The 18,881-nt window shown below is 35.0% G+C and overlaps 1 protein-coding gene across 1 annotated transcript; it reads right to left on the bottom strand.

Moving 5' to 3' along the window:
• Positions 1–9,368: 9,368 nt before the first annotated feature.
• On the bottom strand, positions 9,369–11,552 carry LOC135151728 (protein ZINC INDUCED FACILITATOR-LIKE 1-like). The gene is made up of 5 exons (XM_064090894.1): positions 11,546–11,552; positions 10,678–10,772; positions 10,345–10,577; positions 9,884–9,927; positions 9,369–9,550 (listed from the first exon to the last, which is right to left on the bottom strand). The coding sequence occupies exons 1-5, from the start codon at positions 11,550–11,552 to the stop codon at positions 9,459–9,461; spliced, it is 471 nt and encodes a 156-aa protein (XP_063946964.1). The 3' UTR covers positions 9,369–9,458.
• Between the last annotated feature and the right edge of the window lie 7,329 nt (positions 11,553–18,881).

Here is an 18,881-nt window from a genome sequence, read left to right on the forward strand (position 1 = left end):
TCCTCCTCGCCCGACACTAGGCGAGCTACAGGTCCTTGTTTCTGAGCTTCAGGCGAGGATTAGGATGCTCGAAAGGCGGAATGACCGTCTTGAGGACAAGATCGATGAGCTTCAGGAGGTCGTGAGGGAGTTGAAGAGGGAGAACTCCTACCTTAGAGATAAAACAGATAATGACTACTAAGTCATGCTTGTGTAATCCTCGCCCTATCAAGGGCTTCTATTAATGAAAATATTTCCTTTGTGTAACTTTTACTTCTTTCGTCTTCGACTTTTATTTTCATAGCAATCGATGATTATACCTCGCCATGATGCTTTAAATAGTCGTTGCTTGCAATTTTATTTAACTGAGTACAAACAATAAACTTAAGAATCCTCGCTATCTCAAGCATATCGTCGCCCACTATTCTTCTTGGGCAAAACCCAGCAACTCCTGGGACAATAGGGAGATCATCCACTTAGATCCCAGGCATCCAAGTATGTGGGTCGTCGCCCTCCACCATACTTGGGGAACCTAAACCTCTGGGACAGTAGGGAAATCATCCACTTAAATCCCAGGCATCCAAGTATATGTGGGTCGTCGCCCTCCACCATACTTGGGGAACCTCAACCTCTGGGACAGTAGGGAAATCATCCACTTAGATCCCAGGCATCCAAGTATGTGGGTCGTCGCCCTCCACCATACTTGGGGAACCTAAACCTCTGGGACAGTAGGGAAATCATCCACTTAGATCCCAGGCATCCAAGTATGTGGGTCGTCGCCCTCCACCATACTTGGGGAACCTAAACCCCTGGGACAGTAGGGAAATCATCCACTTAGATCCCAGGCATCCAAGTATGCGGGTCGTCGCCCTCCACCATACTTGCGGAACCTAAACCTCTGGGTCAGTAGGGAAATCATCCACTTAGATCCCAGGCATCCAAGTATGTGGGTCGTCGCCCTCCACCATACTTGGGAAGCCTCAACCTCTGGGACAATAGGGAAATCATCCACTTAGATCCCAGGCATCCAAGTATGTGGGTCGTCGCCCTCCACCATACTTGGGGAACCCGAGCCTAACCCTAGCTTTTGAAATGCGAAGTACTAGAGTGAGGGTTATTGTTATGTTTAGTTTTAGGATTAGGTTGTGTTTAGTTTTTGGGTTAGGTTAGCGTTATGGTTATGTTTAGTTTCAAAAGTAAAATAACCATAAACCTAGCCTAACTCTAACTTTTGAAATGCGAAGTACTAGAGTGATGTTATAATTACGTTTAGTTTTAGGATTAGGTTATTTTTAGTTTTATGGTTAGGTCAGGGTTATGGTTATGTTTAGTTTCAAAGGTAAAATAACCATAGCCCGAGCCTAACCCTAGCTTTTGAAATGCGAAGTACTAGAATGAGGGTTATGGTTATGTTTAGTTTTAGGATTAGGTTATTTTTAGTTTTTGGGTTAGGTTAGGGTTATGGTTATGTTTAGTTTCAAAAGTAAAATAACCAAAACCCTAGCCTAACCCTAACTTTTGATATGCGAAAAACTAGAGTGAGGGTTATGGTTATGTTTAGTTTTAGGATTAGGTTATGTTTAGTTTTAGGGTTAGGTTAGGGTTATGGTTATGTTTAGTTTCAAAAGTAAAAATAACCATAACTCGACCCTAACCCTAGCTTTTGAAATGCGAAGTACTAGAGTGAGGGTTATGGTTATGTTTAGTTTTAGGATTAGGTTATGTTTAGTTTTTGGGTTAGGTTAGAGTTATGGTTATGTTTAGTTTCAAAGGTAAAATAACCATAACCCTAGCCTAACCCTAGCTTTTGAAATGGGAATTACTAGAGTGAGTGTTATGATTATGTTTAGTTTTAGGATTAGGTTATGTTTAGTTTTAGGGTTAGGGGTATGGTTATGTTTAGTTTCAAAAGTAAAATAACCATAACCCTATCCTAACACTAACTTTTTAAAATCCGAAGTACTAGAGTTAGGGTTATGGTTATGTTTAGTTTTAGGATTAGGTTATGTTTAGTTTTAGGGTTAGGTTAGGGTTATGGTTATGTTTAGTTTCAAAAGTAAAATAACCATAACCCTAGCCTAACCCTAACTTTTGAAATGGGAAGTACTAGAGTGAGGGTTATGGTTATGTTTAGTTTTAGGATTAGGTTATGTTTAGTTTTTGGGTTAGGTTAGGGTTATGGTTATGTTTAGTTTTAAAAGTAAAATAACCAAAACCCTAGCCTAACCCTACTTTTGAAATGCGAAATACTAGAGTGAAGGTTATGGTTATGTTTAGTTTTAAGATTAGGTTATGTTTAGTTTTAGGGTTAGGTTAGGGTTATGGTTATGTTTAGTTTCAAAAGTAAAATAACCATAACCCTATCCTAACACTAACTTTTTAAAATCCGAAGTACTAGAGTTAGGGTTATGGTTATGTTTAGTTTTAGGATTAGGTTATGTTTAGTTTTAGGGTTAGGTTAGGGTTATGGTTATGTTTAGTTTCAAAAGTAAAATAACCATAACCCTAGCCTAACCCTAACTTTTGAAATGGGAAGTAATAGAGTGAGGGTTATGGTTATGTTTAGTTTTATGATTAGGTTATTTTTAGTTTTAGGGTTAGGTCAGGGTTATGTTTATGTTTAGTTTCAATGTTAAATAACCATAACCCTAGCCTAACCCTAGCTTTTGAAATGGGAAATACGAGAGTGAGGGTTATGGTTATGTTTAGTTTTAGAATTAGGTTATTTTTAATTTTTGGGTTAGGTTAGGGTTATGGTTATGTTTAGTTTCAAAAGTAAAATAACCAAAACCCTAGCCTAACCCTACCTTTTGAAATGCGAAATACTAGAGTCAGGGTTATGGTTATGTTTAGTTTTAGGATTAGGTTATGTTTAGTTTTAAGGTTAGGTTAGCGTTATGTTTATGTTTAGTTTCAAAGGTAAAATAACCATAACCCCAGGCTAACCCTAACTTTTGAAATACGAAGTACTAGAGTGAGGGTTATGGTTATGTTTAGTTTTAAGATTACGTTATGTTTAGTTTTTGGGTTAGGTTAGGGTTATGGTTATGTTTAGTTTCAAAAGTAAAATAACCATAACCCGAGCCTAACCCTAGCTTTTGAAATGCGAAGTACTAGAATGAGGGTTATGGTTATGTTTAATTTTAGGATTAGGTTATTTATAGTTTGAGGGTTAGGTTAGAGTTATGTTTATGTTTAGTTTCAAAAGTAAAAATAACCATAACCCGAGCCTAACCCTAGCTTTTGAAATGCGAAGTACTAGAGTGAGGGTTATTGTTATGTTTAGTTTTAGGATTAGTTTATGTTTAGTTTTTGGGTTAGGTTAGCGTTATGGTTATGTTTAGTTTCAAAAGTAAAATAACCATAAACCTAGCCTAACTCTAACTTTTGAAATGCGAAGTACTAGAGTGATGTTATGATTACGTTTAGTTTTAGGATTAGGTTATTTTTAGTTTTATGGTTAGGTCAGGGTTATGGTTATGTTTAGTTTCAAAGGTAAAATAACCATAACCCGAGCCTAACCCTAGCTTTTGAAATGCGAAGTACTAGAGTGAGGGTTATGGTTATGTTTAGTTTTAGGATTAGGTTATTTTTAGTTTTTGGGTTAGGTTAGGGTTATGGTTATGTTTAGTTTCAAAAGTAAAATAACAAAAACCCTAGCCTAACCCTAACTTTTGATATGCGAAATACTAGAGTGAGGGTTATGGTTATGTTTAGTTTTAGGATTAGGTTATGTTTAGTTTTAGGGTTAGGTTAGGGTTATGGTTATGTTTAGTTTCAAAAGTAAAAATAACCATAACTCGACCTTAACCCTAGCTTTTGAAATGCGAAGTACTAGAGTGAGGGTTATGGTTATGTTTAGCTTTAGGATTAGGTTATGTTTAGTTTTTGCATTAGGTTAGAGTTATGGTTATGTTTAGTTTCAAAGGTAAAATAACCATAACCCTAGCCTAACCCTAGCTTTTGAAATGGGAATTACTAGAGTGAGTGTTATGATTATGTTTAGTTTTAGGATTAGGTTATGTTTAATTTTAGGGCTAGGTTGGGGTTATGGTTACGTTTAGTTTCAAAAGTAAAATAACCATAACCCTAGCCTAACCCTAGCTTTTAAAATGCGAAGTACTAGAGTGAGGGTTATGGTTATGTTTAGTTTTAGGATTAGGTTATGTTTAGTTTTTGGGTTAGGTTAGGGTTATGGTCATGTTTAGTTTCAAAAGTAAAATAACCAAAACCCTAGCCTAACCCTACTTTCGAAATGCGAAATACTAGAGTGAAGGTTATGGTTATGTTTAGTTTTAAGATTAGGTTATGTTTAGTTTTCGGGTTAGGTTAGGGTTATGGTTATGTTTAGTTTTAAGATTAGGTTATGTTTAGTTTTCGGGTTAGGTTAGGGTTATGGTTATGTTTAGTTTCAAAAGTAAAATAACCATAACCCTATCCTAACACTAACTTTTTAAAATCCGAAGTACTAGAGTTAGGGTTATGGTTATGTTTAGTTTTAGGATTAGGTTATGTTTAGTTTTAGGGTTAGGTTAGGGTTATGGTTATGTTTAGTTTCAAAAGTAAAATAACCATAACCCAGCCTAACCCTAACTTTTGAAATGGGAAGTAATAGAGTGAGGGTTATGGTTATGTTTAGTTTTATGATTAGGTTATTTTTAGTTTTAGGGTTAGGTCAGGGTTATGTTTATGTTTAGTTTCAAAGGTAAAATAACCATAACCCTAGCCTAACCCTAGCTTTTGAAATAGGAAATACGAGAGTGAGGGTTATGGTTATGTTTAGTTTTAGGATTAGGTTATTTTTAATTTTTGGGTTAGGTTAGGGTTATGGTTATGTTTAGTTTCAAAAGTAAAATAACCAAAACCCTAGCCTAACCCTACCTTTTGAAATGCGAAATACTAGAGTCAGGGTTATGGTTATGTTTAGTTTTAGGATTAGGTTATGTTTAGTTTTAGGGTTAGGTTAGGGTTATGTTTATATTTAGTTTCAAAGGTAAAATAACCATAACCCCAGCCTAACCCTAACTTTTGAAATGCGAAGTACTAGAGTGAGGGTTATGGTTATTTTTAGTTTTAGGATTACGTTATGTTTAGTTTTTGGGTTAGGTTAGGATTATGGTTATGTTTAGTTTCAAAAGTAAAATAAGCATAACCCGAGCCTAACCCTAGATTTTGAAATGCGAAGTACTAGAATGAGGGTTATGGTTATGTTTAATTTTAAATTAGGTTATTTTTAGTTTTAGGGTTAGGTTAGGGTTATGTTTATGTTTAGTTTCAAAAGTAAAAATAACCATAACCCGAGCCTAACCCTAGCTTTTGAAATGCGAAGTACTAGAGTGAGGGTTATTGTTATGTTTAGTTTTAGGATTAGGTTATGTTTAGTTTTTGGGTTAGGTTAGCGTTATGGTTATGTTTAGTTTCAAAAGTAAAATAACCATAAACCTAGCCTAACCCTAACTTTTGAAATGCGAAGTACTAGAGTGATGTTATGATTACGTTTAGTTTTAGGATTAGGTTATGTTTAGTTTTAGGGTTTTGGTTAGGGTTATGGTTATGTTTAGTTTCAAAAGTAAAAATAACCATAACCCGAGCCTAACCCTAGCTTTTGAAATGCGAAGTACTAAAGTGAGGGTTATGGTTATGTTTAGTTTTAGGATTAGGTTATGTTTAGTTTTTGGGTTAGGTTAGGGTTATGGTTATGTTTAGTTTCAAAAGTAAAATAACCATAACCCTAGCCTAACCCTAGCTTTTGAAATACGAAGTACTAGAATGAGGGTTATGGTTATGTTTATACCCTAAACCCTGAACCCCTGAACCCCGAACCCCTGAACCCCTCAACCCGTGAACCCGTGAACCATATTTGACAATGCAAGGGTCCTCTAGTTAAATCATGTTATGAGCAGATTGTTTACTCCACATTATCTCCAAGTTCATCCTACGATATCACTATACAAGTCATATCGCAATATGTTTTCAGCCACCAGTCTATGACAACCATGCTGGACTTGCTAATTGCTTGGAAAAATGGTATCACTAGATCAACAATTAATGTAAGTTACCATAATAAAAGGGGTTTATATTTCCGGACACAGTAGTATGTCGGCGTGTTCGTTATCCAGGAACAGCAAATGTCTCGATAATTATCAGGTAACGTTGGTATTGTAACATATCTTGTTTGTTTATTCAGTTTATTGGATAGAGAAAAATAATGATTAAATTAATGTGAGAGAAGCTTGAAAATAGAAACATGCCATATGCTTTTCCATGGCATCTAATTAACATCAATGCCAAACAAATTTAATGATTTAGATTAGAGCTTTAAATATATCAAGTTAATAAACATGGTGTGTATTAGGTAGATAGACACATGTAAATACGTAACTAAATGTGCAACATATAGCTAGAAGCCCAGAACATAACGGAACCACTAGAGTGTAAAACAATTGGCATTTAGACCCACTACCCACAGATATATATAGTCCACAAACTATGACTAATCATGAGTGAGGCAATCATGCATTTTATGTTGAACTATTATTGACTGAAACCTGAAGGGCTAATATCAGTTTGTAATGATTACCCAAGGAGGAACACATATTGCCCTGTCAAATTGTCAATATTTCTTGTCCTTTGTAGCAACACCAGCTGAGGAAGTATGGCAATAGCCTCCAAATATAAAGAAAAAGTACACATTACATGTTCAAATATACAAAACAGAAAAATCATCTGACTTAATCATAATTAACAGCCACACAAGTAGAGAGAGAAATGTATTGGTAGTACAAGCCTACAGGAATGAGGGAACATAATACCTCTTTGAAAGTGAACCTTTCATGTATAAATAGGGCCAAAAGGAAACAAGGCAGCAGAAGAAAATAGTGGCGAAAGGTGTCCTGGTCTTTATCATAGGATCTGCGGACAATTTTATGGTGCCTTATGTACCAAACAATTGAGAAAAAGCTCCCCAAGAAGATTAGCTTCATCACAGTATTGTATAGCGAGACAAAATCGGTAAAAATTGTTGAAATTAAACTATAAAACTGATGACTTCAAATTAAACAAGATGAATATATATGTGCAAGAGCAAATGAACTCCAAAGACTACATTGTATTTCTCCTGATATATTAAAAGAGATACATCACATAATATATAAAGGCTACCCAACAAAGTGATAGCAACTAACTAGTGTCCACCTGAAACTAAACTCTACTAATAAAACAATTAGTGATTATACTAATTTATTTATTCTAAGTTTAGATTATTAGAATATAATTCCAACAAAAATATCCAGGTAGCGAGTAGCGAAGACAAGAGCATAGAGCTCTTGAGTCTTTAGTGAAACACCTGAATGCAAGTCAAGAGACCAGTAATTAAAGGTCTACACAAAGCAGTAACATGCAGAGTATTGGCAACTTAAACATAATGTGCATAATACTATTACTTGTTATTTCGTTAAAATGAATCTTTAAAGTTTCAGATAACCACATCACTCTCGCTCTCAAACTTCTCAACTTTTTAAAAGACATTTATAATATCTGCTCCCTAGATTTTCTTATTGCAACATTTCTTATTTTCAATTATTATATCATAAATGCTTGTCATAAACACCACTTAATCCTATGTATAAATTATATCATTCATACCAGTGATAAAACCATATAAGCTGATGAACAGTCATCTCATTACCTGATGCAGAACCCCCGCCATTGTTCCCTCAAGTGAGTATTAAACCAGTGAAGTACTATCCACTCTTCAGACTCCATTATTACACATAAGGCTACTCACTTTCTGGTTTATACTTATCAAGAAACAGCGGTGCCTTTAAAGAAACATCCGCTAAACACGGGTTAAACTTGTGTAATTTGTTGGCCATCCTAGACCCTACTCTTTCAAAATCTCAAGGTGTTACAAAATACCACTATATGATTGCCAAAAGAAACATAACATAACATACAGTGTTGGATGGAAATAGCCACTAAATTAATCATATTAGTCTATCCCCAACTCCCCAAATAACTCACTTAAAACTAACCTCAGAATCTAGAAATCAAATCCCAAATACATTCGCAATACAATCCCTTAAAACCCAGAGAAAAAACTCAGGCAACACATGTACATACTCAATAATCAACTTTAATTCAACAAACCCAAAACCTAAATTAAAACCCCATTCACATTTTCACCAAGAGACTTCAAGAAACCAAAAGGGTAAGCTCCAATTGCCAAGAAAATGACAAATAACACACCAAAATACAAAAAGCTTCCAACTTTAAACACCAATTAACAAAAAGATTATAACTTTAAACACCAATTAACAAAAAGATAACAACTTCACAAATGAGAAAACTACAAGAACAAGTAAAAAGCAAATGGGTTGTTGCAAAAAGTACCAGCACAAGATTTGATAGTGTGAATCTTGAGAAGCAAAACAAGAATACTGGCCAGATGGGTCATGTCCCCTGCTAATCTGAATATGTTCATCTTTTTGTGTCTATATATATAAATAGATCCAAACAATGATGATATTAATGTCAGTGAATTGAAAAATGTAAGCAAGAAGATGATGTTGCACTGTATCAGTAGATCTGTTCCACGCCAGAAACAAACCAAGATTTTGTTTTGATTTTTTGAGGTCTGGTTTGGACATTTGGTGCTTCTCCACTTCTCTACGAATGGAGTTTGCCAAAGCGTATATTTATTTCTGGTTTTTTTTGTGTTTTTTTTATGAACATGAACGGGGAGTATTTTTGTGTTTTTCAATATTATTACAAATAACAATGTGATAATAAATCATGATAAAAATAATATAAAATGTGATAACAAGTGTGTCCAAGCTTTATTTTTGTAATACAACCTATAATAAAGATAAGATAATTTTTATCGTGGATATATATGAGTATATTTATTTTTATTTGACGTGTAATTTTTAATTTTCAAATTTATTTTTAATTTCAAATATTTGTAATATATTTTAAAAATTATTGTAACATGTTTTAGTTTGGACAACAATATTTTGAACAACAAAATCTACACGATTGTTTATCAAAAAAATTAAAATCTAAAAAAGATATTTAAAACGTTGATAGACAACTTAAACCCACATTTATGAGGTCTTTTAGTGATGAAAATCATGAATAAATTAGTGTAGAAATCAATTTTTAAGATAGAATCCTTATATTCATATAAAAAATCATATCGGGTCTTTCAATAATAAAATTTGTTAATAAACAGCTGTAGAAATCAATTTTTAAAGAATCCAATTCGGACTCTTATAAAATACGATACTAATTAGTGAATTTTAAATATCTACATCAGTGCCACTTGGCCTAAACTGACATGTATTTGTTATTCGTACCAGTTTAATAAGTTCTGTGGTAATTAAACTATAAGTAAAATCTGATCATATATTGATTTGCAACTGCTAGTCCTGCTAAAATTGATCCAAACTATAATGTTACATTCCCTACAAAACTGATTTTCAAGGTTGCCGTAAAACTAGAAATGGTTCGAACGTCAATGCAATTCCGATTGCTTCGACTACATTCAAGAAGAAGAAAACTATCTGAGTACCTGCAACACAAAAACCGCAGACGAAAAGTTCATTAGATGAGATTATGGTATATAAGCATATCACAGATAGAACATCATTAGTAGAAAATAATGGCTCCTCTCCTATGCTAAAACTTTATACAAAATTATATTAATAAAAGAATGAACTTGGTCTAGCAAAGTGTCCATAGCACAGCAGAAACTAATGATATCTTAAATTTTCTAGAATCACTAGGACATGAAGTTGGAGTTTGGAGTATATCACGGGCACGATTTTTTAAAAAATGACTACAGCGTCAAGGAAGATTGTTCTTTTTACGCACATACACATATTAAAGTATATAAGAAACATACCAGGTAGGAAGGCTGCATCTTGGCGGCGTTGCGACCAAGAAAGGCTGCAGGTGGAATATTAGGTTAGAGAACAGAAATATATACTTCGACGCAGTTCATGACTGCACTACAGGACTACAACTAAATAATACTGCTTATAACACGCACATGCAGAATTTTTTTTTCATTTTTTGTTCATATACAAGCTTACAAAATTTACCTTGTAGGAGATATATCTCAACATTGTTCAGAAGGGAAAAAACCATATTAAAGAAATTACATTCTTCTTTATAAGTATTCAACAAGTCAAACTACACTGAAACTGTTCCTTTTTACATTATTCAGGCCACTTGCAACTTATTTGCCTAGACCTAGAATCAGTACAGAATCTTGTGCATTCTCTAGACTAATTGATTAATAGCACATCTTGAGTATCAGCAACTGCTGAACCTGAATCGACCGTTTTTACATCCATGTATTACTTTTTAAAAAATTTGGATACCCATGAAGCATGTTTTTCAATCACAGAATTTGAATCGTACTGCGGTATGAATGAAATTGCTTGTGCATCTAAAAGATGTGGTTGAAGAAAAAATGAATTGAGAATTCTAATAAAAGAACTTACAGTGCCCCTCCACCTGCTGGATCGCTTTGAGAAGTGACATTGCACTGCAGTCATGGCAATGTCGTTAGCAGCACCCCTTTGGTGTTGGTCCTGTTGTTATTATGCAAAAATTTATATATGATACAATTATCTATGACATTGAGCCAAAAAAATTAAAGGAAATGCAAAACCACAAGGAGACGGAAATTACCACAGCCTTATTTTGGAGTATGAATATGCCAGTTATAATAGACACCCAGGAGTAAGTAGTAAAAATTAGATTCAAGATATTCAGAGCAAAGATCTCTACAATATATGGTTCATTGTGAAATTCATTTGAGGATAAACCATAGATAATTGATCCTATTCTTCATACACGTAATTATATATTAATACAATTTGCATGCATCATCGCACTTAAATAATCTAGCTTCCTTTTTTGTAAAAGTAAATGATTTCTACTATTCTCTTTGCAGAAACCTTTTTAAACCTTAAACCCTAAACTCTAGCACTTCACATTTCAAAAGTTAGGGTTATGGTTAGGTTTACTTCTTGAAACTAAACATAACCATAACCCTAACCTAACCCCAAAACTAAACATAACTTAATCCTAAAACTAAACATAACCATAACCCTCACTCTAGTACTTCGCATTTCAAAAGCTAGGGTTAGGCTAGGGTCATGATTATTTTACTTTTGAAACTAAACATAACCATAACCCGAACCTAACCCTAAAACTAAACATAACCTAATCCTAAAACTAAACATAACCATAACCCTCACTCTAGTACTTCGCATTTCAAAAGCTAGGGTTAGGCTAGGGTTATGGTTATTTTACTTTTGAAACTAAACATAACCATAACCCTAACCTAACCCTAAAACTAAACATCACCTAATCCTAAAACTAAACATAACCATAACCCTCACTCTAGTACTTCGCATTTCAAAAGCTAGAGTTAGGCTAGGGTTATGGTTATTTTACTTTTGAAACTAAACATAACCATAACCCTAACCTAACCCAAAAACTAAACATAACCTAATCCTAAAACTAAACATAACCATAACCCACACTCTAGTACTTCGCATTTCAAAAGTTAGGGTTAGGCTCGAGTTATGGTTATTTTACTTTTGAAACTAAACATAACCATAACCCTAACCTAACCCTAAAACTAAACATAACCTAATCCTAAAACTAAACATAACCATAACCCTCACTCTATTACTTTGCATTTCAAAAGCTAGCGTTAGGCTAGGGTTATAGTTATTTTACTTTTGAAACTAAACATAACCATAACCCTAACCTAACCCTAAAAGTAAACATAACCTAACCCTAAAACTAAACATAACCTAATCCTAAAACTAAACATAACCATAACCCTCACTCTAGTACTTCGCATTTCAAAAGCTAGGGTTAGGCTCGGGTTATGGTTATTTTACTTTTAAAACTAAACATAACCATAACCCTAACCTAACCCTAAAACTAAACATAACCTAATCCTAAAACTAAACATAACCATAACCCTCACTCTAGTACTTCGCATTTCAAAAGTTAGTGTTAGGCTAGGGTTATGGTTATTTTACTTTTGAAACTAAACATAACCATAACCCTAACCTAACCCTAAAACTAAACATAACATAATCCTAAAACTAAACATAACATAACCCTAACTCTAGTACTTCGAATTTCAAAAGCTAGGGTTGGCTAGGGTTATGGTTATTTTACTTTTGAAACTAAACATAACCATAACCCTAACCTAACCCTAAAACTAAACATAACCTAATCCTACAACTACACATAACCATAACCCTCACTCTAGTACTTCGCATTTCAAAAGTTAGGGTTAGGCTAGGGTTATGGTTATTTTACTTTTGAAACTAAACATAACCATAACCCTAACCTAACCCAAAAACTAAACATAACCTAATCTTAAAATTAAACATAACCATAACCCTCACTCTAGTATTTCGCATTTCAAAAGCTAGGGTTAGGTTCGGGCTATGGTTATTTTACTTTTGAAACTAAACATAACCATAACCCTAACCTAACCCTAAAACTAAATATAACATAATCCTAAAACTAAACATAACCATAACCCTCACTCTAGTACTCCCTCTGTCCCATTTTAACTGATGTTTGACTTTTTAACACGTATATTGAGGTGTAAAAAAACAATATCTACACTCAATAAAAAATTTCAATTCTTATATCAAATAAAAGTTTAGACTCTAAACTTTTATTTGATATAAATTTTATAAAAAATAATCATGTTTAGATGTAATTTTTTTAACATCTTAAAATACGTGTAAAAAAGTCAAAAGCAGTTAATATGGGACGGAGAGGGAGTACTTGGCATTTCAAAAGTTAGGGTTAGGCTAATTCATTTAAAACTAAAACAAATAAAACAAATATTTGAATAATAAGTTTAAGAATAATATTCCAACAGAATCCTCCCTGATATGTTTTTGTATTTCTAACTCTTAGGTGAGCGCGTATTTAGGAGCATTACTCAAGTAGAACTAGGAGAAGAAAAAAAACAAAAAAAATCAAATAAACACTTAATTTTAGTATTGCAGTAAATTAATAAAATGAACAAGAAGAATCTCTTATTAGTCAGGCGATCTTATGGAACTTGAGAATATTACTTGGACAAGTTTGTTTTACTAAATGCTATATCTTCTATATTTATACTCTCCATATGAGTCTCAGTTCTCAATATTAAATTACGCTTTCAGTCAAATTAGACACGTTAGTTTACACCATTAATTTAGTTTATCTCGGAAGCTGATTAAACTGATTACGCCAAAAGATAAATATGTGACGTATCTACTTACGTTTAACTTTGATGGTGTAAATTAAAGTCCAATTATAACACTACAACTTATATTACTTTAATTATTTAATACTAGCTCTTTACCGCGGATGCTTTAAAATAGTTCATGCATTGCTATAGATATAAAGTTAGTATAAAATCCGAAGACAAATTATTGAATTTAAAAAATATAATGTTTAAAACACAAAGATAACTGCTGAATCCCATCGAAAGTTATTAATCAATATTTTAATTATTGTGAAAAGGCATAGCCACTTGCCTATAGATATAGACTATAGTTCAGAAAATTTAAATAGACAAAAGAGTAGGGCTGAGCAGAACCGAACCGAAACCGAAAAATCGGACCGGACCGAATAATTTCGGTCCGGTCCGGTCCTAATTTTCTGAAAGTTCGGTCCGTTCGGGTATTTCGGTCCGGACCGAAATAAAATACGGTCCGGTCCGGTCCCCATCGAAAAACTTCGGTCCTGGACCGAACCGACCGAACTTTTATATATAATATAAATAATATTTTTATTTTATATATTAAATAACATATTATACTTATACACTTATATTATATTATCTAATGTCTATATTCACTGACTCTAGCAGACTAATGTCAATTGTCATTGTTTTAATTTTTAAAATTTGTAAACTTAAGGCTATTTTGGAGTGGTGTTTAAATGTTACTTGGCTTTCTAAATCATGTGTTTGGTCGCTGCATTTTTTTACATTAATTATGTTTGATGTTTCCTTTGTAACAAAGATTAATTTAAATTTTTCAAAAAAAGTTCGGTTCTGGCGGACCGGACCGGACCGACCGAACTATTTCGGTTCGGTTCCGGTTCGGTCCATATACAAACTTCGGTCCGGTCCGGTCCAGAAATTTTCAGAAGTTCGGTACTCGGTCCGTTCGGTCCGGTCCGGTTCTGGACCGAACCGACCGAATGCTCAGCCCTACAAAAGAGCATGGTTGTAAAAATCAGAGTTCGGATTGACTCGGTGAGCCTACCGAGTTATGAGTACTCGGATTGATCGGGGAGTAATCGGAATGAGTACTCGGATCAAAAAGCGGATATATTTAAAATTAATTTTTATTAAAAAAAATATTATATTTGATATGATAAATAAATATTACTTCAAAACTTAAACCAACTAAAACAATACATATTACTCTTATTCTTATCTATATCTATATGTATTCCCTAAATAACCAATAAAATCATTAATTAGTTCATATTGGCTGGTTGAAACTCGAGAATAACATGAGTTTTACGAGAGTGTATTCGATTGGGATTTTAATGCATTGTTTTTAGTCTATGGATTGTATGGGATTTTATTTTTTGCGGATTCTTGATGAAATGTCGCAGAGTTGATAGGATTTAGGTACAATGCTTCAAAATCCCATTGAATTTGGTGTGATTTCAAAAAACTTAAAATACACTGAAGAATGCCACAAAAACCATCATTTTATAAAATGAAAAAAAATCCATCAGCATTTGAATACCATCAGATTTTAATGGATTTTAAACAATCCCAATTGAATACCATCGGATTTTAAAGCATAATTTAAAATCCTAATTGAATACCACTAGATTTTGTAGCATAATTTAAAATCCCAATTGAATACCTTAAGATTTTAATGGATTTCAAACAATCCCAATCGAATACCCTCGGATTTCATAAATGCAAAAAAATACTTTAAAATCTCAATCTAATACACCCCTATTAGACTCAGAACGGTGAAAATTGTAAAATTTGTATATATATAGACCACGTGGTAAGATAAATTTGTAAGTTTTGGAAATATCTTAATGAATTAGGTTATCATGTTGGTTTAAAAACTTTTTAAAAAAATATTTTTTTTTCTTTTTCTAGATTTTTTAATGTATAATCCGAGTTTGACCGATTTTGACCCGAGTTATGCTGATTTTGACCCGAGTTATGCTCAAAACCGGTTATTATCCGAGTAATGAGAAATCAGCTCGGAAATGAGTCCGAGTCCAAGTACTCGTCCGAGTTATCGGCCGAGTTTTAGAACACTGCAAAAAGTTTTGGGCGTGGCCCAGGTTCAGACCCAGAGCCTTATTTGTAATAGGAACCCTAATCTAAAAACACAATAGGACAGAAACACGACAAGGTTTTACAACATCATGGCTACAATCATGTCACAACTCAACTTGAAGATGATGGGTTCGAAGCACGACAAGGTTTTAGCGTACCCCTCTTGCTGCACAAGACAAGTAACATCATCTGTCAATTTTGCCAGGTCTTTGAGTCACAATATTTATTCCAACTCAAGGCTGCTAAGTACTGCTTATCAATCTTGTACTAGTAGCAGTTTAAGAGAAAATTATTATTGTAATAATGTTGCTGATCCTTTTGCTGCTGAAAAAGTTGTGATGATGATGAAGCCTAGTGTTGGTAAATCTACTAACCCTGGTCCTAGTATTCGAGATTTTGTTGATACGATACCTCGAATTTTGGCATCCTTATTGACATATGGTGTAGTTTTTACTTTCTTAACTGTGCCTGCATGCTTTTATGCTTCAAATTCTGCATGGGCTGTCTCATCTGGTAGAATTGGGGGCTCTTCCTCCTCCTCCTCCTCCTACGGTTCATCATCATCCTCCTATGGTGCATCATTATCGGGTTCGTATTATTACTCGGATGATGATGATGAGGGTTATTCTAAGAAAGATGACTCGAGCATTACACATACCTGTACTTGTGATACCAGTTGTACAAAGTGCATTGATTGCCAGATTAGGAAAAATGGAAAACAAGAGAAACAAGAAGAAGAAAACAAGTCTAGCACTAATTCCTCCTGTTCTTGCAATTGCCACTCTACTTGTTATTTCCACAAAAAACCCGACTTTTTACTTGATTTACAATTACGAGTAATAGTAGCTTGTTTTCTTTTTTCTGCAATAGCTAATGTATATGTTGATATGGAAGAGCAGAAAGCTGATGACGGGACAATGCTCATTTTTCAGGTTTGGTAAAATCTCTAGTATGGAATTCTCCATTGTTATACAGTTGTGACATATACCCCTGACCCCTGACCCCTGACCCCTGACCCCTGACCCCTGACCCCTGACCCCTGAACCCTGAACCCTGAACCCTGAACCCTGAACCCTGAACCCTGAACCCTGAACCCTGAACCCTGAACCCTGAACCCTGAACCCTCAACCCTGAACCCTGAACCCTGAACCCTGAACCCTGAACCCTGAACCCTGAACCCTGAACCCTCAACCCTGAACCCTGAACCCTGAACCCTCAACCCTAAACCCTAAACCCAGGTCTTCATGGAAGCTCAGGGAGTTTGGGAGGCTGTGGAGCCTAGTGACCCGGAGGTGAACATTGAAAAACGGATGGATAAAATGGCGCTGGCAGCAATTTATCAAGGCATTCCAGAGGAGTTTATGTTAACTCTGGCCGGTAAGAAAACGGCTAAGGTGGCATGGGAGGCAATCAAGACAATGTGTATGGGGGTGGAACGAGTACAGGAGGCTAGGGTGCAGACATTAAAGGGAGAATTCGAGTCTCTCATGATGAAAGACTCAGAGAAGATAGAAGATTTCTACTTGAAACTGAGTGGTATTGTAACTAACATTCGAGTTCTTGGAGAGGCTATGGAAGAATCCAGTGTTGTAAGGAAGATTCTACGTGCTGTGCCTGATAAGTTCCTCCAAATAGCTTCAAACATTGAACAATTTGGAGATGTTAAAGCCATGTCAGTTGAGGAACTGGTAGGACGTCTCAAGGCCCATGAAGAAAGAATGAAAGGTAGGAGTGAGCAAAGTGAGCAACAACAACTTCTCTTAGCTAAGAAATGGAAGGGCAGACTAGACAAGAGCAAGATAAAATGTTTCAATTGCAACATTTATGGTCACTTCGCCTCAGAGTGTGACAAACCTCGACGAAAGAAAGAACACTATCAAGAAGCAAATCTAGCACAGCTTCATGACGACGAACCAGCATTGCTGTAGAGGCCATATGGGCCAACAAAGACAAGCCATACGGGCTTGTGAATAATAGCCATAAGGGTTGTGAATAATAGCCATAAGGGCTGTGAAAGGGATGCCATATGGGCAGGAAATAAATTGCCAGAGGGGCAAACAAGGAAGCCAAAAGGAGCTGTGATCAGTGGTGCCATATGGGCACAGAAAGGCCACACGGGCTGGATCAATGTATTTGCCATACGGAAGTTTCTTTTTATATTTTCACATAAATGGGTCCCTATGGATATATGAATTTGCTCACGACCATATTTGGGGCGGTCGGGACTGAATCGTAGCAGATATAATGAAGTTCGAGTTTTTGACGAATTCTCAAAGGGGTAAGTACATGGGAATTTCTTGAAAATATCCCCGGGCAGTTTCTTTTGATATTTTCACATAAATGGGTCCCTATGGATATATGAATTTGGTCACGACCATATTTGGGGCAGTCGGGACTGAATCGTAGCAGATATAATGAAGTTCGAGTTTTTGACGAATTCTCAAAGGGGTTAGTACACGAGAATTTCTTGAAAATATCCCCGGGCAGTTTCTTCTGATATTTTCACATAAATGGGTCCATATGGATATATGAATTTGATCACGACCATATTTGGGGCAGTCGGGACTGAATAGGAGCAGATATAATGAAGTTCAAGTTTTTGACGAATTCTCAAAGGCGTTAGTACACAGGAATTTCATGAAAATTTCACCCGGAATTTTCTTTTGATATTTTCACATAAATGGGTCCCTATGGATATATGAATTTGATCACGACCATATTTGGGGCGGTCGGGACTGAATAGTAGCAGATATAATGAAGTTCGAGTTTTTGACGAATTCTCAAAGGGGTTAAGTACACAGGAATTTCATGAAAATTTCACCCAGAAGTTTCCTTTGATATTTTCACATAAATGGGTCCCTATGGATATATGAATTTGGTCACGACCATATTTGGGGCAGTCGGGACTGAATCGTAGGAGATATAATGAAGTTCGAGTTTTTAACGAATTCTCAAAGGGGTTAGTACACGGGAATTTCTTGAATATATCCCCGGGAAGTTTCTTTTAATATTTCCACATAAATGGGTCCCTATGGATATATGAATTTGGTTACGACCATATTTGGGGCAATCGGGACTGAATCGAAACAGATATAATGAAGTTCGAGTTTTTGACGAATTCTCAAAGGGGTTGGTACACAGGAATTTCATTAAAATTTCCCCGGGTAGTTTCTTTTGATATTTTCACATAAATGGGTCCATATGGACATATGAATTTGATCACGACCATATTTGGGGCAGTCGGGACTGAATAGGAGCAGATATAATGAAGTTCAAGTTTTTGACGAATTCTCAAAGGGGTTAGGACACAGGAATTTCATGAAAATTTCACCCGGAAGTTTCTTTTGATATTTTCACATAAATGGGTCCCTATGGATATATGAATTTGATCACGACCATATTTGGGGCGGTCGGGACTGAATCGTAGCAGATATAATGAAGTTCGAGTTTTTGACGAATTCTCAAAGGGGTTAGTACACAGGAATTTCATGAAAATTTCACCCAGAAGTTTCCTTTGATATTTTCACATAAATGGATC

The sequence above is a fragment of the Daucus carota genome, chromosome 3 (assembly GCF_001625215.2).
Source record: "Daucus carota subsp. sativus chromosome 3, DH1 v3.0, whole genome shotgun sequence".
Classification (NCBI taxonomy): Eukaryota; Viridiplantae; Streptophyta; class Magnoliopsida; order Apiales; family Apiaceae; genus Daucus; species Daucus carota.